This window comes from Rhincodon typus, unplaced genomic scaffold (assembly GCF_021869965.1).
Source record: "Rhincodon typus isolate 14 unplaced genomic scaffold, sRhiTyp1.1 hic_rhity00000811, whole genome shotgun sequence".
NCBI lineage: Eukaryota > Metazoa > Chordata > Chondrichthyes > Orectolobiformes > Rhincodontidae > Rhincodon > Rhincodon typus.
This window is the reverse complement of record NW_025966449.1, coordinates 15,213-34,198: the sequence shown is the minus strand read 5'-3', so window position 1 is coordinate 34,198 and position 18,986 is coordinate 15,213. Positions and strand designations below refer to the sequence as shown.

General features: G+C 39.2%; 1 protein-coding gene across 1 annotated transcript in view; it reads left to right on the top strand.

Moving 5' to 3' along the window:
• LOC125481077 (phospholipid-transporting ATPase IF-like) overlaps window positions 1–18,986 on the top strand; it is a gene marked incomplete at its 3' end in the record, with an annotated part of 33,150 nt that overhangs the window by 1,638 nt on the left and 12,526 nt on the right. The window contains exons 2-4 of the mRNA XM_048592205.1: window positions 11,522–11,638; window positions 13,807–13,896; window positions 15,522–15,602. Coding sequence (XP_048448162.1) covers window positions 11,522–11,638; window positions 13,807–13,896; window positions 15,522–15,602 — 288 coding nt within the window. The remainder of the gene's footprint in view (window positions 1–11,521; window positions 11,639–13,806; window positions 13,897–15,521; window positions 15,603–18,986) is intronic.

Below are 18,986 nucleotides of genomic sequence, written 5' to 3'. Positions count from 1 at the left end.
TTGTATTTACTTGCCTAACTTGGTTTCATGTCACTACCACTTTCAGCTAAGATTTAAAGTTATTAATTGACCAAACTCAACATTTTTTTTAAAGGAGGTTCCATTTCAGCTCCGCTCTTCCTGAAATCATTCCTAAATGTACATTTTAACGTTATACTTCCCTGTTCTGGATTCTGAGCATAGGCAGTTTATCTCCCTCCCCATTAAAACGTTGTCATCTTAAATATTTCTGACCATCCCTAAATTCCCCAAATTTAAGGAAATACAGACAGAGTTGTGAGCATAATTTAACTACTTTACTTTAACCCAGATATCATTCTTGTTAATGTGATAAATGACTAATAAAAGCAAAACTTTGTGGATGCTGGAAATTGGAAACAAATAAAATGCTGGAGAAACACAGCAAGTCTGGCAGCATCTGTGCAGAGAAAAATAGTTACTGCTGAGTTCAGTATAACACTTCAGAATTTAGAAATTATTAATCTGTTATTTATGCAATTAACTGAATTATGGGTTGTCCAGGATAGCAGGAAAACTCACTTGCTCTTTAAAGAAAAGTGAATTTATATTTCTTCAATAGGCTAGTAGAATCTTGCATTTAATAACAGTTCTGAAAGTTAGCACTGATTATGTGTTCAAATGGCTGGAGTGGGGCTTGAATCCGTGACCTTCTGACATAGTTTAAAATGCTGGCACCAGGAAGTGTAGTATTTTCTGTGATAGTATGTACTGTTAGTTTTAGTCTTTCAGACATGTGCTGTACTAACAGCACAATATTTAGTAATATTTGCAGGAAAATTGAACAACTTTTAGGAGCTCCGCAGTATCATAATCAGACAAAAGTGCACAGCAACAAAGGAGACAATGTTAGGATGCATGATTAAAAGCTTGATTATAGAAGCAGTTTGTAAGATGAGTCAAAGGAGCAGAAAAATTGAGAGAATTTGTGTTGGCGTGTTAATGGCTGAAGATGCAGCTGCTCATGGTGGCATGAAGGAAGTGATAATGAAAAATCTAAAGAAGTTAGAGTTGTAGGGGTTGTGTAATTTACTCAGCTAAAAGGGGATTTGAGAACACAGATGCAATTCTTAAAATCAGTGCATTGGTCGACAGGAGACCTTTATGCGGCTTAGGAATCAGGCAGTCACCTTTTGTAAGGGCTGGCATTTGTTGATGACAAATGGCCAATCTGATTTATGGTAGCAAAATCAGGGATGATTTTTAGCTAGCAGATTACTGCACAAGTGAGGATGGAAGAGGGTGATCTTCATTATGGAGACAGTATTGAATTTAAGTTTACAGTTAATGAGCTAAGTTGTGAACTCTTTTTTTTGTAGGGTCCAAGGAAAGGTTTTGGAGAATCAGGCAAATTACCTGACAAGCAATGAAAGATCAAAGGCTACAGTGTTATCTGTGTGATTGTGGAGTCTGGCACCAGTGTTGAGCAAGAAATGTTATCAGTTTTGCAATAACTCAAGGCTAAACCTAGATTAAGTTTGTGTTGTCTATTTGCTTAGATACAAGATTAAATATCCAAAATACTGGAGCTAAATTATATACTTCCAAAGATCATGAAAAGATTGAACATCTTTGGGTAAGTTGTTGGAGGGGATTCTGAGGGACAGGATTTACATGTATTTGGAAAGGCAAGGACAAATAGTCAACATGGCTTTGTGCGTGGGAAATCGTGTCTCACTAACTTGATTGATGCTACTGAAGAAGTGACACAGATTTAAGGTAGAGCTGTGGACGTTGTCAAATGCCTTGCTGAAGTCCATATCGACACGGTTCTGCATGGTGGACTGGCTAGCAAGGTTAGATCACATGGAATCTAGGGAGACCTAGCGATTTGGATACAAAATTGGCTTGATGATAGGAGATAGAGGGTGGCGTGGAGGGTTGTTTTCAGACTGGAGGCCTGTGACCAGGATCGGCCCTGGGTTCGCTACCTTTTGTCGTTTATTTAAAAATTTTGGATGAGAATATGGGAGGAATGGTTAGTAAGTTTGCAGATGACACCAAAATTGGTGGTGTAATGGACAGGTAAAGAAAATTAACTTAGGGTACAATGGGACATTGATCAGATGGGCCGATGAACTGAGGATGGTCGATGGAATTTAATTTAGATAAATGTGAAGTGTTACGTTTTCACAAGCCAAATTAGGGCAGGACTTATACAGTTAATGGGTAGGGTCCTGGGGAGTGTTGCGAAGCAAAGATACCTTGGGATGCAGGTTCATAGTTCCTTGAAGGTGGAGTTTCAGGTAGACAGGGTAGTGAAGAAGGTGTTTGGTATGCTTGCCTTTATTGGTCAGTGCATTGAGTATAGAAGTCGAGACATCATTGTTGTGGCTGTTCAGGACATTGATTAGACCGCTGTTGGAATACTACATTCAGTTCTGGTGTCTCTGCTATAGGAAATATGTTGTTAAACTTGAAAGGGTTCAGAAAAGACTTACAAGGAGGTTGCCAGGGTTGGAGGGTTTGAGCTATAGAGAGAGGTTGAATAGATTTGGGGCTATTTGCCTTTAGTGTCAGAGACTGAGAAATGACCTTTTATGGAAGCTTATAAAATCACGAGCGGCATGGATAGGGTGAATAGCCAAGGTATTTTCCCAGGGCAGGGAGTCCAAAACTAGAGGGCATAGGTTTAAGGTGAGTGGGGAAAGATTTAAAAGGGACCTAAAGGGCAACGTTTTCACGCAGAGCATGGTGCGTGCATGGAATGAGCTGCCAGAGGAATTGGTGGAGGCTGGTACATTTTAAAAGACATCTGTATGGGTATATGAATAAACAGCGTTGAGAGGGATATGGGCCAAATGCTGACAAATGGGACTAGATGAACCTAGGATTTCTGGTCATTGTGGTTGAGTTGGACCGAAGGGTCTGTTTCTATGCTGTACATCTGAGTCTGTGACTCAATTTCAATTAAACAACTGTCCTTTTTCTAAGGTGAGAAAGGTCATCACTTCATTGAATATAGTTGATATTTTGGTTGTAGCTGTACTTGGTAAGTTTTTCTCTTTTGAAATATGCTATGTAAATGCAATCAGGAAGCCATTCAACCCACTGAGATTATGCTGGCTTTCCTTGGAGCAATCTGGTCAGTTCTGTTCCTGAACTTTATCCCCATGTTTCTTCAGGTTCACTTCTTCTCTGCTTCCACCACCCTTATGGGAAGCAAACTTCATGCCATTACCTTTTAATGTGTATTTTTAAAAAATAAACTGCTGTATCCTATAGTCCTTCCACCAATAGCTAATGGAATGGATTTCCTTGTCTCTTATCTAAACCTGTACGTTTATCAAAACTCCTCTCAATCTCATTTCCTTCAAAGAGGAAAAACCCAAATTCTCCAACCTAATGTTGTAGGTAAATTGTCTCTTCCCTGGAACCATTCGTTTGAATCTCTTCCACACACTCTCGGGGCCCGCAATCCTTATGGGACCCAGGACTGAGTACAATACTCTAATTGTGGCTTAACTAGAACTTCATAATGTTTCAGCAAAATCTCTGTGCTTTTGAACTTAGTGCTTCTGGTTTTGAAGCCCAAAATCTTGAATGCTTCGCTAACCACTGTCTGTATATTCTGACATCTTCAAAGATCTAGACATGCGCTCTCCTAGATCCTGTGTTCCTGTACACTTTTTTTGATGCTGTGTAACAATTTTTGTATCGCCTCTTCCTATCCTGTCTAACCACCTGTCTTTCCTGTACTAAATTCCATCTGCCTCTTACCCGGCCTAGATCCTAGCCTATGTTCTGTTGCAGATGATTGCAAGAGTTGCAACAGTGAGGATGGAAATAAAGTTTGATCTCATGGGTGCCTTTCAAAATTTCAATATCAAAGTCACTTTTTCATAGAAATTGTGTTTTTTAAAAATATATATCACTGATCTTTGAATGCCACTGTCCACCATGTTCCAGTCTGAAAATAAAATTACCACTTCTGTTATTCTCTCAAACTCTTTAAAATCTAATTTGTCACGGCTGCACCTGTTCTAGGAGTTCCCCAGTGCAGTGTTTTAAAGCCAAACGTCTGTTTTGTACATGACCTCTCTAAGGTAAGGCCATAATGCTGGTGTTCATTAACAATTAGTGTTTATTTCCATTCCTAGGTTTGTAGTTAAGCAAACAACCGGTGTGCAGTGGGGCTGGGTCAGTAGTCAGGCTTGGTCTGACAAGTGACAAGTAATATTTGTGCTTGATCGTCACCATCTCTAACAAAAGAAAATTCTAAATTGACTCCCTGACATTCAATGGAATTACCGTTAATTTCCTAGGGAGTCAGTCGTGTTACCAAGGAAGTGAAATCTCTTGAAAGGAAGATCAATATTGTGACTACAAGAACAAGTCAAGGCTAGGTCATCTGTGTGGCAAGTAACTTGCCACCTCACTCCCAAAAGTCTGTTTAGAATCAGCAACAGGCAAGTTAGCACAGTGGGATGAGAGTGTCATAATTCCAATTGTCTCATGCCTCAGTGCAGGTGTCGGTAATTGTTTGCAGCTCTGCCTCTGTGTGTAGAGGTCATCTATGTATTGCACCTTGATGACAGAAGTGGGGTGGTCTTGGTTCTGACCTGGAGATGTTGAAGGCTGAACAGTTTCCCACTTGTCTTTAATTTAGCTCCACTCTGGTAGGGTACTACAGGGATATGGGATGAAGTGTTGTGGCGAGGAAGATGTCACATTGGTGCAATGGCTTATCCCTGCTTGACCCCATTTTGCACTTGTCTCGGGTCTTGTGGTGGATCCGTTATTGAGAATCACAGTTTGCATGTTATCATGAAGCAGGCGGAGAACGGTGACAAATTTCTGTGGACAGCTGAATTTGAGGAGGATATTCCACAATCGTTCCCAGGTAACTGAGTCAGAAGTCTTTTTGAAATTGAAGGCCATTTACAGATGCTGGTGCAGTTCCTTTCACTTTTCTTGATTTTGTGGTGTGGCACAAATCCATGTCCATTATGCTTCTTGATAGTGGAAACTGTTTGAAATTCTGGGATGAGCCTTTGTCTCAAGGAGGATTTTCATGATGACCTTTCCCATGGCAGACGGTATGGAAATCCCTCTAATTTCTGCAGTCAGACCTGTCTCCTTTCTTGAGGATCATCCCAATCATGGCATCTGAGATCTCCTGCATGCTCTCTTCATTCCAGGCAAGGGCAATGGGGTTGTAAATTTGTCAAGAGTGCCTCTCTGCTGTAGTTTAGTACTTCACAGTGGATTCCATCTGCACCAGAATCTTGTTGTTTTTTCAGCTATTAAATGGGCTTTTCAATCTCATAGTGGGTCAGAGTGTGCTCAGATGGTAACAGTTTGAGAGTTGTGGGATTGTGTTGAGAACACTTGCATCACTGGCTCCAGGGAACGTTGACTGTCTCTTGGTTTTTTTGAGAGCCTCTTCATTTTTGATTCTCAGTGAAATAGGTACCTGGCTACTGTTGGTGACTTTCACTTTCATTGCGCTGAAGAAGCCATGCACATTCTACTATTGTTACATCTGTAGACTACTCTTACTAGTGTCATCTTCCCCTTGCTAATTCTTACCTCTACATATGGATTCTCCATCTTCTGATCCAAGATCACTTCTTGCTATAGTACTTAGTCCATCCTGTATTAACAATGCTAACTAATTAATTTTTCCTCTTGTCTGTCATTTCCCAGCATTTTTAGTACTCTGCTTTGAATTCCACGTAATCATGCTCCCAGAAGTACAAGATCATACCCATTTACCTATGTTCGTGCAGTTGATTTATTTATTTTGTTTAGAGTTCAAGTATTGCATATTCAAGTAAAGAGCCATTAATTTTGCCTTTAATTTTTTTCCCCCTTTTGACCCTATTTATTGATTTTCTATGTTTGTAGTCTGTCCCTTCCTATTCTATTCTGGGTATCATTATCCAAATAACTGTCCTGTAAGCTGCTATGTCCTCTTATTTCGTAAGTTTATATTTCCTCTGAACTCTCTTCTCTTTTTTTTTCCTCTTTCGTTTTTTCTCTCTCTCTCTTTTTCTTTCTTTCTTTTCTCTTGCTTTCTTCTCTATTCCCACCCCCAGCGTCCCTGCCAAAAAGAAAGTTAGCTTAAAGCCCTCTCTAGCCATAGTTTTTTGACTTGCCAGGGCAATGGTCCCAACAATGTTCAACTGAAGTCCATCCCATCAGAATAGCTTGTTTCTGCCCCAATACAGGTGCCAGTGCTCCATGAACTGAAACCCATTCCACCTTTCACCAATCTTTGAGCCACAAGTTTAACTCTTTGACTTTTATTTACCCTGTGCCAGGTTACTCGTGAATCAGTAGTAATCCCAATATTATTACCTTGATTATTCTGATTTTTAAAAAAAAATTTAGCTTCCAACTATTAAATCTTTCAGCAGAACATCCATTCTAATCCTACAAATGTCATTGGTATCAATGTGGACGATGACCACAGAATCCCTCCCCTCACCCTCTCAAGTTCTTCAGTCCTGAGGATATGTCCTTAACCCTGGCATTGGGCAGTCAGCTTAACCTTCGGGAATCCCACTCATGGCTGTGGAGAGCAATATCTATCTCCCCAATTATACTGTCTTATATCACTGCTATATCCCTATTCCGTTCCCTCACTTGAATGGCTGTCTGCATCAAGGTGCCTTTCAGTTCAGACATTCTGCCTGCAGTTCCCGTTCTTGACTGCACAGTTTACAAGAAGCACGTAACTTTTGGACAATTGCAAGCTCCTCCTTTGCAACCCTTGTGTTCTTATACCTACCTCAACTGCAGTCACACCCATCTGTTCCAGTTTCTAATTACCTACTCTGAGGGATGCATCTGCCCTCTGAAGTGAATTGTCCAGATAACCTTCACTTCCAGATTTTACAATGTCGGCAGCTTAGGACCCAGTTCCTCTATTTGGATCCAAGTTCGTCAAGCCTCAAACACTTAGTACAAATGCAGTTGCTCTGGATCACTGTTTCCAGCAGCAAAATATCAACTGTTCTACCATCACTATCGTATTTGTTTTTGAATATAAAATTAGTGATTCTAGATTCCCTGCTTTTCCATTGTGATATTTAACTTTATAAAATTCAACAAGTATCAATATTATACTTCAGCAGGAAAATGAAGAGAAAAAAACACCGGAGACCTAAGCACAAATTGTTTATCTTACTGATACTTTAAAATCTTGAAACATTAATCAGTTATACTCACTAAAAGCTTCATTCTTGATTTTGTGATGTTACGCAGCTACTGGTTTTGCTACAGGAGCCCATGCTTCTTATTCTCTTGCTCCGCTCATCCTTGAGTAATTGTTTCACCAATGCCATATGAGAGAGCGAGGGAGAGACACAGCTGGTGATGGTTTTACTTGAGGGTCACCACACCACAGGCAATGGTAGATGTTGAGAAGGAGAGTTCTTATGGTAACCTGAGCTGATGCAGGAAACCTTTTGAGATTCATGCACTTGAATGCCTAGATCCTCTGTACCTATGAATTCTGCAGTTGTTCTCTTTTTTTTTAAATCATTTGCTTTGTTTTTCTTCCTAGCATAGTGAACAACTTTACATTTTTCCACACTATGCTGTATTTGTCAGATTTTTGACCATTCATTTAATGAAGATGCAGATGAATAAAGATCAGGATATGAAGCGAACATATCCATCTATTCAGATTTCTAGCTAGCTTCCTTCTCATTTGGATATGTCAGTTTTCAGGGGTCCTTAGGAACCCATCCATGTTGCACAGTGGCAGCAGTGAAGTTACGGAAAGATATTAGCAGGAATGAGAATTGTACGCTTCTCATCAGTTCATAAGTTTTTTTTTTAATTTATGAAGTAATAGGGAATAATATCTGGACAAAACATCTCCTCCACTATTTAGTTCCCCATCAAGCCAAATTAAAATGAGAAAAGTGTCCTTAGAATCACTTCACTCTCACATATTCATAGCGCTGTGCAGCATGGAAACCCTTTGGTCCAACTTGTCCATGCTGACCAGATATCCTAAATTAATCTAGCCCTGTTTGTCAGCATTTGGCCCCTGTCCGTCTGAACCTTTCCTATTCATGTACTCATTCAAATGCCTTTTAAATGTTGCAATGGTACCAGCCTCCATCACTTCCTGTGGAGACTCATTCCATACACGCACCACCATCTGCATGGAAAAAGTTGCCTCTTTGGTCCCCTTTACATCTTTCCCCTCTCACCTTAAACCTATACCCTCTAGTTGGACTCCCCTACCTTGGGGAAAAAAGACCTTGGCTGTTCATCCTATCCATGCCCGTCATTATTTTATAAATATCTATAAGGTCACCCCTTGACTTCCAATGGTCCACAGAAAATAGCCCCAGCCAATTCAACCTCTCTCTATAACTCAAAGCCTCCAACCCCTGCAACATCCTTGTAAATCTTTTCTGCATCCTTTCAAGTTTTAACAACATCCATCCTTCCTATAGCAGGGAGACCTGGTGGGGGGCAAAAAATGGGGAGACCAGATGACTTGGCAGCTTAGGCCTGGATGTATTCATGATTAATTATATTTTGGTTGGCTGTAAATATTTACTTTGAATTAACAATACTTTTAATTCGCCCTGTTCTAATTTTAATTTATACTAAATTTCATTTTTTTTGACTAAATTCTTTTCACTAATTTTTAATTAAATTACATAACTTAATCAGAATTTTCAAATTCGTGCAAACTTTTTAAATTCATTCCACTTTTCTAAATAATCCAATGGGTTTTATTTCCTGTAATATTTGTCCAATTACTATAAGCAAAAGAATGATCTGGCAGTTTTTATTGCAGCCTTTTGTACAATTAGATCTAAAGCTTGCCAAATTCTGGAATATCTTGGCCACATTTCACGTCTTTCCCTGTACTTGCAATTCATATGACTATAAACTTTGTTTTCTCCTAAGCTCTGAACATATCATCCTGCATGCTGCTCTTCCTATGTCGACTTTACTGCTAATGTTCATGATTTTTTAATACTGCAGTATTAAAATACATTTAAATTTCCATTTGGAACTTAAACATTAAAGCTAACTTGTGTTGAAATGACAATTAGTTGGAATATTTCAACTTTACTTCTTTTCTTCATTCAAGAGACACTTAAAGTTGACATCCTCTTATCACTTTATGCAGGAATTCAAAATTCAGTTGGACGCCACCTTTTTCTTTACTATACCCACGGTCACTTTAAGGCTGTTGCATTATGAAATTTTTATTTAACTTCCTTTGACGTGCACCCTCTCCCTTTCCATTGGTTTGAAAAACTCATTGATTTGTATTTTGTTATGGTCCTGGTTAAAAGCCATAAACCGAAACATTACCTCTGTTTATTGCCAAAGATGCTGCCTGAGTTACGAAGTTGTTTGTTTGTTTTTCTTATTCCTTTTCTCTACTTGTTTTGCATAGTCTTGCTTCTGTCAATTTGGATCCAATTTAATTAATGAGGCATAAACCAAGACATCATTCATCGTGGTTGGAGTTTAACAACAGCTCAATCTTGGAGCTTCTGCCAAACACCATTCCCACTTGCTCCTTCTTTATATCTACCCATCAATTAGGGCTCTCATGATAACAGCAGAAATGTCTCTACCTCTGAACCTGGATCTCCTGGCTCAAGTTCTAATTGTTCCAGAGGTGTGTCATAGCATCTCTGAACAGGTTGATTGGAATTTATCTCCTCTGTCCAGTCAATTCTCGTCCTGGCCACCCAATAATTAACCCTGTTTCCAATTAATCAAATTATGTGCAAGCCCGGTAGGGGAATGCAGGCCACCAAAGGTAAGGGAGAGGTGGGAGAAGGAGAAGGGCTAAATCAAAATGGAGTTGGAAGGGGAGAGAAGTTATTCTGCCCTTGTGGTCCCACCTTTCTTTAGAAGTCTCGTGTATTGGTGACCCAGTCAATTATTCTATTAACTCATGACCTGCTTAATTACATGCAGTGTTAGGGAGACCTTGTAAAAGACCGGTTTTGCAATGCATTCGTAGTCCTACCTCTGAGCCAGAAGGTCCAAAGTCAAGTATGATCTCTGAATGCAAAGACTAGGGAGTTTGATTTTTTTTTTTATGTGAAAAAACTTTGTGATCTTGCTGTATTGAAATTGCATCATCAACCTTGCTATACTGGTTAGTTAAGCTCGACCCTTCCATAATTCGAATTCATCTAGACCGTTGCTTTCTAGCTTATATTGTCTCACTTGTTATCTTGAGTTTGTTTTTCCAATGAACAAGGAAGTTTGTGGTTGTTAGAAGTCAGCTGACTCCGCTACAGGACACCGCAGCAGGTGTTCTTCATAATAGTGTCCTAAGCTCAACCATGTTCAGCTGCTTTGTGAACAACCTTCCATTCATTATAAGATCAGAAGTGGAAATGTCTGCTGCTGATTACACAACGAGTGACTCACCAGGTAATGGAGCAGTCCATGGCCAAATGCAGCCAGACCTGGAAAATATCCGAGCTTGGGCTGACAAATAGCAAGTAATATTTGTTCCACACTAGCGTCAAACAATGATCATATCCAACCTGAACACCCTCTTTTCTCTCCGATCTCACTTCCCCACCCCACCTCCACCCCTCCCAAAAACACACCACCTTCCCAAAAGCATGTCAATAATCTGCAAGCAAAAGTAGATTACTGTAACTTCAATAACACTGAGGCTTGACAACATCTGGAACACGACAGCCCACTTGAATGGCACCAAGTCCATAGATTTTCATTTTCACTTTCACTTCCTCTGCCTCTAACACAGAAGCAACAAGCTCCTTAGACAGCACCTTCCAAAAACATGATCATTGCCCTTGTCCTTTCAGATGGCAGCAGATACATTGGGAAACCATTACCTGCAAGTTCCTCACTAAGCCAATCGCAGCCCTTACTGGGAAAGATAATCATTCCTTCAGTGTTGCTGGATCAAAATCCTTGAACTCTCTCCCTAGCATTGTGGATGTACCTACACTGAAGGGACTGCAGCTATTTAACAAAGCAGCTCATCACCATCTTCTCCAGGTCAATTGGGCTGGGCAGTAGATGGTGGCCAAACAGCGAAGCCTGAATCTCCTGAATGAAAATCTTTTTACAGAATGGTCAACTTTGGCTTTTTCTGCTCTTGAGCCATTTCAACCTCACACACTTGAACTCCAATCTGACTAACTCGTTCCTGGATCTTCTCACCTTACATGCACTCTCTCTATAGATCTTTGAGCCACTTGACCTATCTTTACATCCTGTGCCTTGCAATTACCTGGATAAATCTGTTCTTTTGCATCAGCTTTAACAAAAACATGCTTTCTGTTCTGTCAACCGTTTTTACTTTTTAAGTTCTGTGTATTGCTAGGATTCCCACCCTTTTATCAGGAGCGACTTGCTAATTTTCCTCTAGTTTTAAGTTGTGGTCACATGAACAAGGTTCAGAAAGACAGGTTTAGTACTATTTAATCACTAAAACCAAAAATTAATGATATTTAAATTTTGATTGTATTTTGCATTGTTCTTTATATTATGAAATATGTGACAAATTTTTCTTTTGCAGGGATTTGACCCACCGCACCAGAGTCCCACAAGGACAATTTATGTTTCAAATCATTTCCCCCAATACGAGAGTTTTGTTCATCAGAAGTTTCCAGACAATAGGATGATATCATCAAAGGTATGGAGGACCTATAATGCCTGCTTTTTCAAATACTCATTTGCACTAATTATGAGGAGAAATTTAGCTTGTTTGCCATGGTTCAGATTTTCTGTCTGTAGTGAAAAATATAATAAAAGCATGCTATATATTTAAAATGTTTAAATGTTGTAAAACATCCTAAGAGAAATCCCAGGCTTAATTACCAGAATAGTAAAATCTTGGATAAGTGCAAAATGTATGGTCAAATCTCCAAGGTTTAATGAATATCTTGGATAAAGACAAAGAGGTTTAGAAAAAGAATCCAGCCCTAGGCAACCAATCACTAATGAAGCAATAATAAAATCGGGGATATGCAATAAATCAGACTACAATGTTATAGGTGGAAGCAGATATTTGAGCAGTAATTGTGAGGCTATGGAGAAATAGGATAAAAAGGATGCAAATTTCAAAGTTGCAATAAATGCCAAAAGTCCATTTGCCTTCCTTATTACCTGCATATTAGTTTTCTCCATGCTTCAATTCATGCACGAGGACACCCAGATCCCTCTGCACTGAAGCATTCTGAGGTTTCTCTCCATTTAGGTAAGTTGCCTTTCTATTTCCCTGATCAAAATGGAGAGCCTCTTCTTTTCCACATTAAACTTCACCTCCCAAATTTTGGCCCATTCACCTAACCTGTCCATAATTACTTGTAATTTTTTTTTCTTTAGTGCAACTGACTTTCCCATCTCTTTTAGTGTTGTCTGCAAATTTGGTTATACCCTAAGTCCTGACCTGAAACATCAGCTTTCCTGCTCCTCCTTTGGTTAGCCAAAGCATTGGAATCTATTATGAGGATGGATTTGGAAGCTTAGAATCTGGTTAACCAGAGTCAGCATGGATTTAAGAAGTCTGTTAGAATTTTTTGAGGGCATAACTAGTAGGATGTACGTGGAGACAGTGCGTGTGTTGTATTTGAGTTTTCATACAATTTTTGGGTGTCACCCAAGAGGATATTACCTAAAATTAAGTTTAGGTTTGGAAGTAAACATTGTGGATTGAGAAGTAGTTAATGATGCAAAGAGAAATAAACAGGAAGTTTCCAGTGGGGTGGTACAAAAATCAGTGCTGGCCTCAGTTATTTACAGTGTATGTTAAGTACTTAGATGAGGGATCAGAGAACAGGTTTGATGCTACATTGTATATTGGAAAAGTGGTGAGGGAGATGCAAAGAGATGATAGATTAAAACACAGGTTTGTGAGTGAGTAAGGACATGGCAGCTGGAATACAATGTTGAAGTATGGAGTGTCCTCATGATAGGAAAAAGTTTAAAAAGAAATGTTTTTTTGAATGATCAAAGTCACTTAAATGTTTGCATTCACGAGTAGGTTTCCTTGTACATTGATCAAAGTAAAGCAAACAACTTGCCTTACTAATTGTATGTTAAATTTTCTTAATGTATTGGAGTGCAAGATTGCACAAGTTTCACTCTGATTCTGCAGAACATTTCAGAAGGTCACATGTGGTGTACTGTGTGCTGTTTTGGTTTCCATATGTAGGGCAGGACATACCTGCCGTAAAGGAGTTCAGCAAATGTTCACCAGACTGGTTCCTGAAATGAAGGAATTGTTGTGAGGAGAGATTGAGTAAGCCTCATTCTCTGATCTTTAATAGAATAAAAGATGATTTTATTGAAACATATAAAATTACTAAGGAGTTTATTAGAGTAGATGTTGAAGAAAATGGTTTCTTGCTTTGGAGAATCTAGAATGAGGGACCACAATCTCAAAAGGATCAATCATCTGGAATTGTGAAGAGAACATTCACAAGTGTTGTGAATGTTTATAATTCTGTGCATTGAAGAGCTGTGAATCTTCAGTTCTTCATGACAGACATTGATAAATACTGAAGGTATACTGTGGATATGAGAATAGTCTGGAAAAGTGCAGTTTAGAACAATAGCTGTGACGTCATTGAATGACCTACTCCAGTTCCTACGTTTGGTGTTCTCAGATGGATCTCATACTTACAAAGCTAAATGATATACTATTTGTTTTGAGTCACATTAAAATAGATTATTCCTGATAAGCAAGACTCTACTGGCCTTTAATTTGATAAAATAAGTTATTTTACATTTGGAACTATTTATTAATGCAATTTTCATTTCTATAATGTAAATACAAATGACTTTCTTTTTCTCTTGCAGTACACAGTATGGAATTTTATCCCAAAAAATTTATTTGAACAATTCCGAAGAATAGCTAACTTCTACTTTCTTGTAATTTTTCTTGTGCAAGTAAGTGTACTTTAGTAACTATGAATGTTGTTATTATCACTGGTGGAACATGCCATAATCAGTTGAAGCCTTTAATGAGGTAACAAATAATGATTCTGAATTGATTTCACCAATGACTATTGAACATCAACCCCGCCCCAAACATTCAGTTATTGTCTTGCATTCAGATTTAGGACCCAGAGGTCAATTTATGTGCTTCTCTGCATTGCTTTGATCATGTCATTGACCAGCTATCCACCTGGAAAGTGCATCCCTCTCTTTGCATATAAATTAAAGTCAAATAAAGCATTAACAAGCATTTGAGTGCTGACAGTAGTATAATAAAAAGAATATTTGGACTATAAATTGAAATATATTGATGTTGGTGAATATATTGTTTCTTTAACGAACTATTTCTTTGTAATAAGTATAGAAGTCAAAATTTACAAGCTGCGTTTTTTGGAGAGCAAACTTCTGCCTGCAAAATTTCAAACAGCAAATATATTATCTTGACCTTGCATATTTGCTATAAGCAGCCATCTTCTGATGATTTTGACAGTTGTGGAAGTTGCCATGATGGTTATTTCCATTTTGGAGAAACTCTCATATTTAGCAATTTTAAAACGAACGCCTTGAAATTTCATTGTTCGCGGTTTTAGAAGAAGAAATATTTGAGGTTTCAAGCTTAACACAGAAAATACCAAAAATAATTTCTAGTTATAGTAAATTTATGGTCAGAAGTGAGAATACATGATTTGGAAATAGATTGCGAAACCATTCATCTTTTTAAAAAAAAAAAAAAAAAATTGTGATACAGTTTATTGGATATTATCTGATGTGCAATGTGCATTTCAGAAAATCTTCTAGGTGGTACATAAGCTGGCCATCCCTTCAAACCTGAGAAGGAAAAGTAGGCTCTCAAATTTTTGAGCTTATCCATTATCCAGTTTAAGGTGATTCCTGCTTGGCTGCAATTACTGTTTGCGATTTAAAGAAGTATAAAATAGAGGCAGCAGTAAGCCATTCAGCCCTTCAAGTCTGCTCTGCTTTCAATATGATCATAGCTGATTATCCCACTCAATACCTTTTATTCAAATTTTCTCCCCATCCTCTTTGATCCCTTTAGCTTTAACAAATATATCTAATCCTCTTTCTGTGACAGAATTCCACAAGCTCACTACTGTCCAGATGAAGAAATTTCTGCTCATCTCAGTCCTGAACAGCCTACCCTGTACCTTTTTTGAGTGTGACCCATTGGTTCTGGTGTTAATTGTGACATTAAAAAAAACTTTTAAGGCAAGACATTAGAAATGTCCCAGCAGTTGCTATTGGAAATGAAACCGCTGTTCTGTGGTTTGGAAGGGAGAGGAAAGGAACACTTGTTGGATTAACAGTGTCCTATGGCAGTATTAAGATCGGCCATTCTACACATTACTTTCAAAGGAGTAACGTGTATTTGATACAATTGTAGCCCAATGCATGCTGTATTGTCAGACTTTTATTGCCAATAGTGCGATCTAAAATTCTTTCCAGTCAGTTCCTCTTTGTGATAAGACTTTGAAAGTTTTGAAATGTGTATTTTGATGCATTCACATCAATAATTAAATTTATGTTGTCTTCATATTAGTTACTTTCATCCTTTGCAGCTGATGATAGACACTCCTACCAGCCCGTACACCAGTGGACTGCCATTGTTTTTTGTAATTACGGTAACTGCCATTAAACAGGTAAGAAAGAAAGCTAATTTAAATCATATTAGTCATGAAATCAGTACATTTTTGACTTGCAAACTGTTTTGGTGAGTGAAACTGTTTCTAAGAAGGCAGATGGATGTCTTTCTCACATTGCAGAGAAATTAGTCGTTAAAATATTTGAGAAACTGAGTTTAATTTTTAGTCCATTTATCCTTCCTTGTGATAAATCGGTTCCATTTGTGGAGACAAATCTACATGTTACAAAACTGGAGTACCAATCGAGGTTAGGAAAGAAACCCAAATTATTTCAGTCTTTTGAGCGTACTATTATTGAGCAAAGATATTTTTGTTGAACAGTTGTGTTTCTGGATCTCAGAATTGCTACAGTGCCGAGAATGGACACTTACCCCTTTTTTTTGTTTGCACTCGCTGTCCAATGAGCATTATGACTTAATGCCATTTGCCTGCCTAAATCCCCATACCTTTGCATGTTTCTTCTGTTCAAGTAATTATCTAATGAACTCATGACTGCTTCAGTTGAACCTGCCTCCACCATATATCCAGGGCAATGCAATCTAGACCCAAATCCCCCTTGTGTGAAAGTTTTTTTTTTTTTTTATTTTCCCCATCATGTTTACTATGTATACATATCACTTTAAATCTGTGCCCTCCCATTCTTAAACCTTCTTTTGAGGAGAAACAGTTTCCTCCTATCTACCCTATCCGTATCTCTTGAGTTCAAAAATTTCTAGCAAATCTCCTCTTCAGCTTCAAAGTTCTAACTTCAATCTATCCTCATAACGAGTTTATATTCCTGGAAACGTTCTTGTAAATCTCTTTTGCACTCCCCCCAATGTGTCCACATCTTTATTCCAGTGTGGTGCCAAGAAGTGTGCATGATGTATTTTCAGCATAAACTCCTTGCTCTTGTACACTCTTTGTTTGTTTGGAATTCACTGGCTGGCCAGCATTTATTACCTATTGAGTTGCCCAGCAGAGGTGTTGAGATGTTTACTTGAACTGCTGCAGTTCGCATGCTGTAGGTAGATCCACAATGTCCTTAAGGTGGGCATTCCAGGATTTTGACCTGGGACAGTGAAGGAAGATGATATATTTCCAAGTCAAGATGGTGAGTGGCTTGGAGAGGAACTTGCAGGTGGTGGTGTTTCCATGTATCTGCTGCCCTTGTCCCTCTAGATGGAAGTGATCGTGAGTTTGGAAGATGCTGCCTAAGGAGCTTTGCAGTTCTGCTGTGCATCTTGTAGACCGTACCAGCAGTGTGTACCGAGTATTTGTGGTGAAGGGAGTGGATTCTTGTGATTGTGGTGCCAATCAAGCAGGCTATTTTGCCCTGGATTGTATCAAGCTTCTTCTGGTGTTGGAGCTGTACTCATCCAGGCTACTGGGAGTATTCCATCTCACACCTGACTTGTGCCTTTATAGTGTACATGCTTTGGGGAATCAGGTGGTGAGTTACTTACCGCAATATTCCTAACTTCTGACTTACTCCTTGAAGTCACTGTATTTATACAGTGTGTCCAGTGAGTTTTAGGTCAATGGTAACTTGTTACTTGCCCCGTATCAGCCCAAGCGTGGATATTGTCCAGATCTTGTTGCATTTGAACATGACTCCCTAGATACTGAAACACTCTGCAAATGGTCTGAGCATTGTGCAATCATTGATGAACGTTCCCACTTCCTCCTCTATGGTAGAGGGAAGTTCATTGATGAAGCAAGTGAAGATAGTTGGGCCTGGGACACTACCCTGAGAAACTCTTGCAGAGATGTTCTGGAGCTGAGTTGACTGACCTCCATCAACCATGACCATCTTCCTACGTGTCAGGAATGACTGTAACCACTGGAGAGTTTACCCCCGATACCCATTTATTCCACTTTTGCTAGGGCTTCTGATGCCACACTTGGTTAAGTGCAGCCTTGATGTTGAGGACTGTCGCTCTCACCTAGCTGCTGAAATACGGCTCTTTTGTCCATGTGTGAACCAAAGCTGTAATGAGGTCAGGAGCTGAGTGACCCTGGCGGAACCCAAACTTGGTGTTACTAATCAGGTTGTTGCTGAGCAGGTGCTCCTTGATAGCACTATTGGTGACACCTTCCATCAGCTTTTAATGATGATCGAGAGCAGACTGATGGGGCAGTAATTGGCCAGATTTGGTTTTGTCCAGCTTTTTGTGTACAGGATAAACTCGGAAATTTTCCACATTGCCGGGTAGATGTGCAGTGTTGGAACAGCACGGTTAGGGTTGAAGCAAGTTCTGGAGCACAACTCTTCAGCACTATTGCTGGAATGTTGTCAGGACCCTATGGGTCTTTTGCAGTATCCAATGCCTCCGACCATTTCTTGATTCACTCCACAGAATATCAAATTGACTGAAGCCTAGCATCTGTAATGCTGGGGACCACTGGATGGCACTTCTGACAGGAGGTTGCTGTGAATGACTCAGCCTTGTCTTTTGCACTCATGCTGGGTGCTTCCATCATTCAGGATGGGGATATTTGAGAAGCTCCTCCAGTGAGTTGTTTAATGTAGCCCAGATACAGTAAACTTTATTAACTGCACTTTATTAACCTATCCTTGTACCTTCAATGATCAGTGCACATGTACTTCCAGGTCTGTCTGCTCATGAACCATTTAAGTTATGTGCCTTCTATTTTATAATGTTTTTCCTGTTCAAATCCATCATCTCTCACTTCTCTGTATTGAGATTGGTCATGTATCTGCTCATTCCGTCAACTTGTTTCCATTCTTTTGGTGTTCTATGCTGTCGTCCTCACCGTTTACAATGCTTCCAAGTTTTGTTTTATCCACAAACTTTGAAATTGTCTAGGTCATTGATATATATCAGGAAAATGTTCCCAACATTCCCAATGTTGACCATGGGAAGCTCCTCTACTTGCATGTTTCCAGCCTGAAATATATTCATTGACCACACTCTCTTTTCAATTACTCAGCCAATTTTGAAGCTGTGTTGCTACTGAAGACTGAAAGATTATGGTCAGTGTCTCTGCAATTTCCATTCTCTCTTCCTTCAATGTGTTACACTCCTTTGTATGCTGCTTTAAATATTAAATTTGTGTTCTGTTTTTATAGCTTGAAATCAGAATCTAAAGTTGAAAATGAACTATGGCCTCAGGTTATTAAGTACTTAACCAAGCATTTGCCATTGCCCTACGCATCTCTGGCTGGTTTTTCCAATGCATTTGTCACCACGCATCTGCAGAAACACAGCTAGGTAGTCCCATGTCAGCTGACTACATGTGGGACTTAGCCAGTTCTGCATCCATTCTCCTGACTTGCTTTCCAGAGCCCTGGCTTCTGTCTGGCTGATATCAGAAGTCAGCATTGCTGGGGGTTTGGATTGGTGGTGATTGTGTGATTTCGTGGGGTGGGGTTGGGGG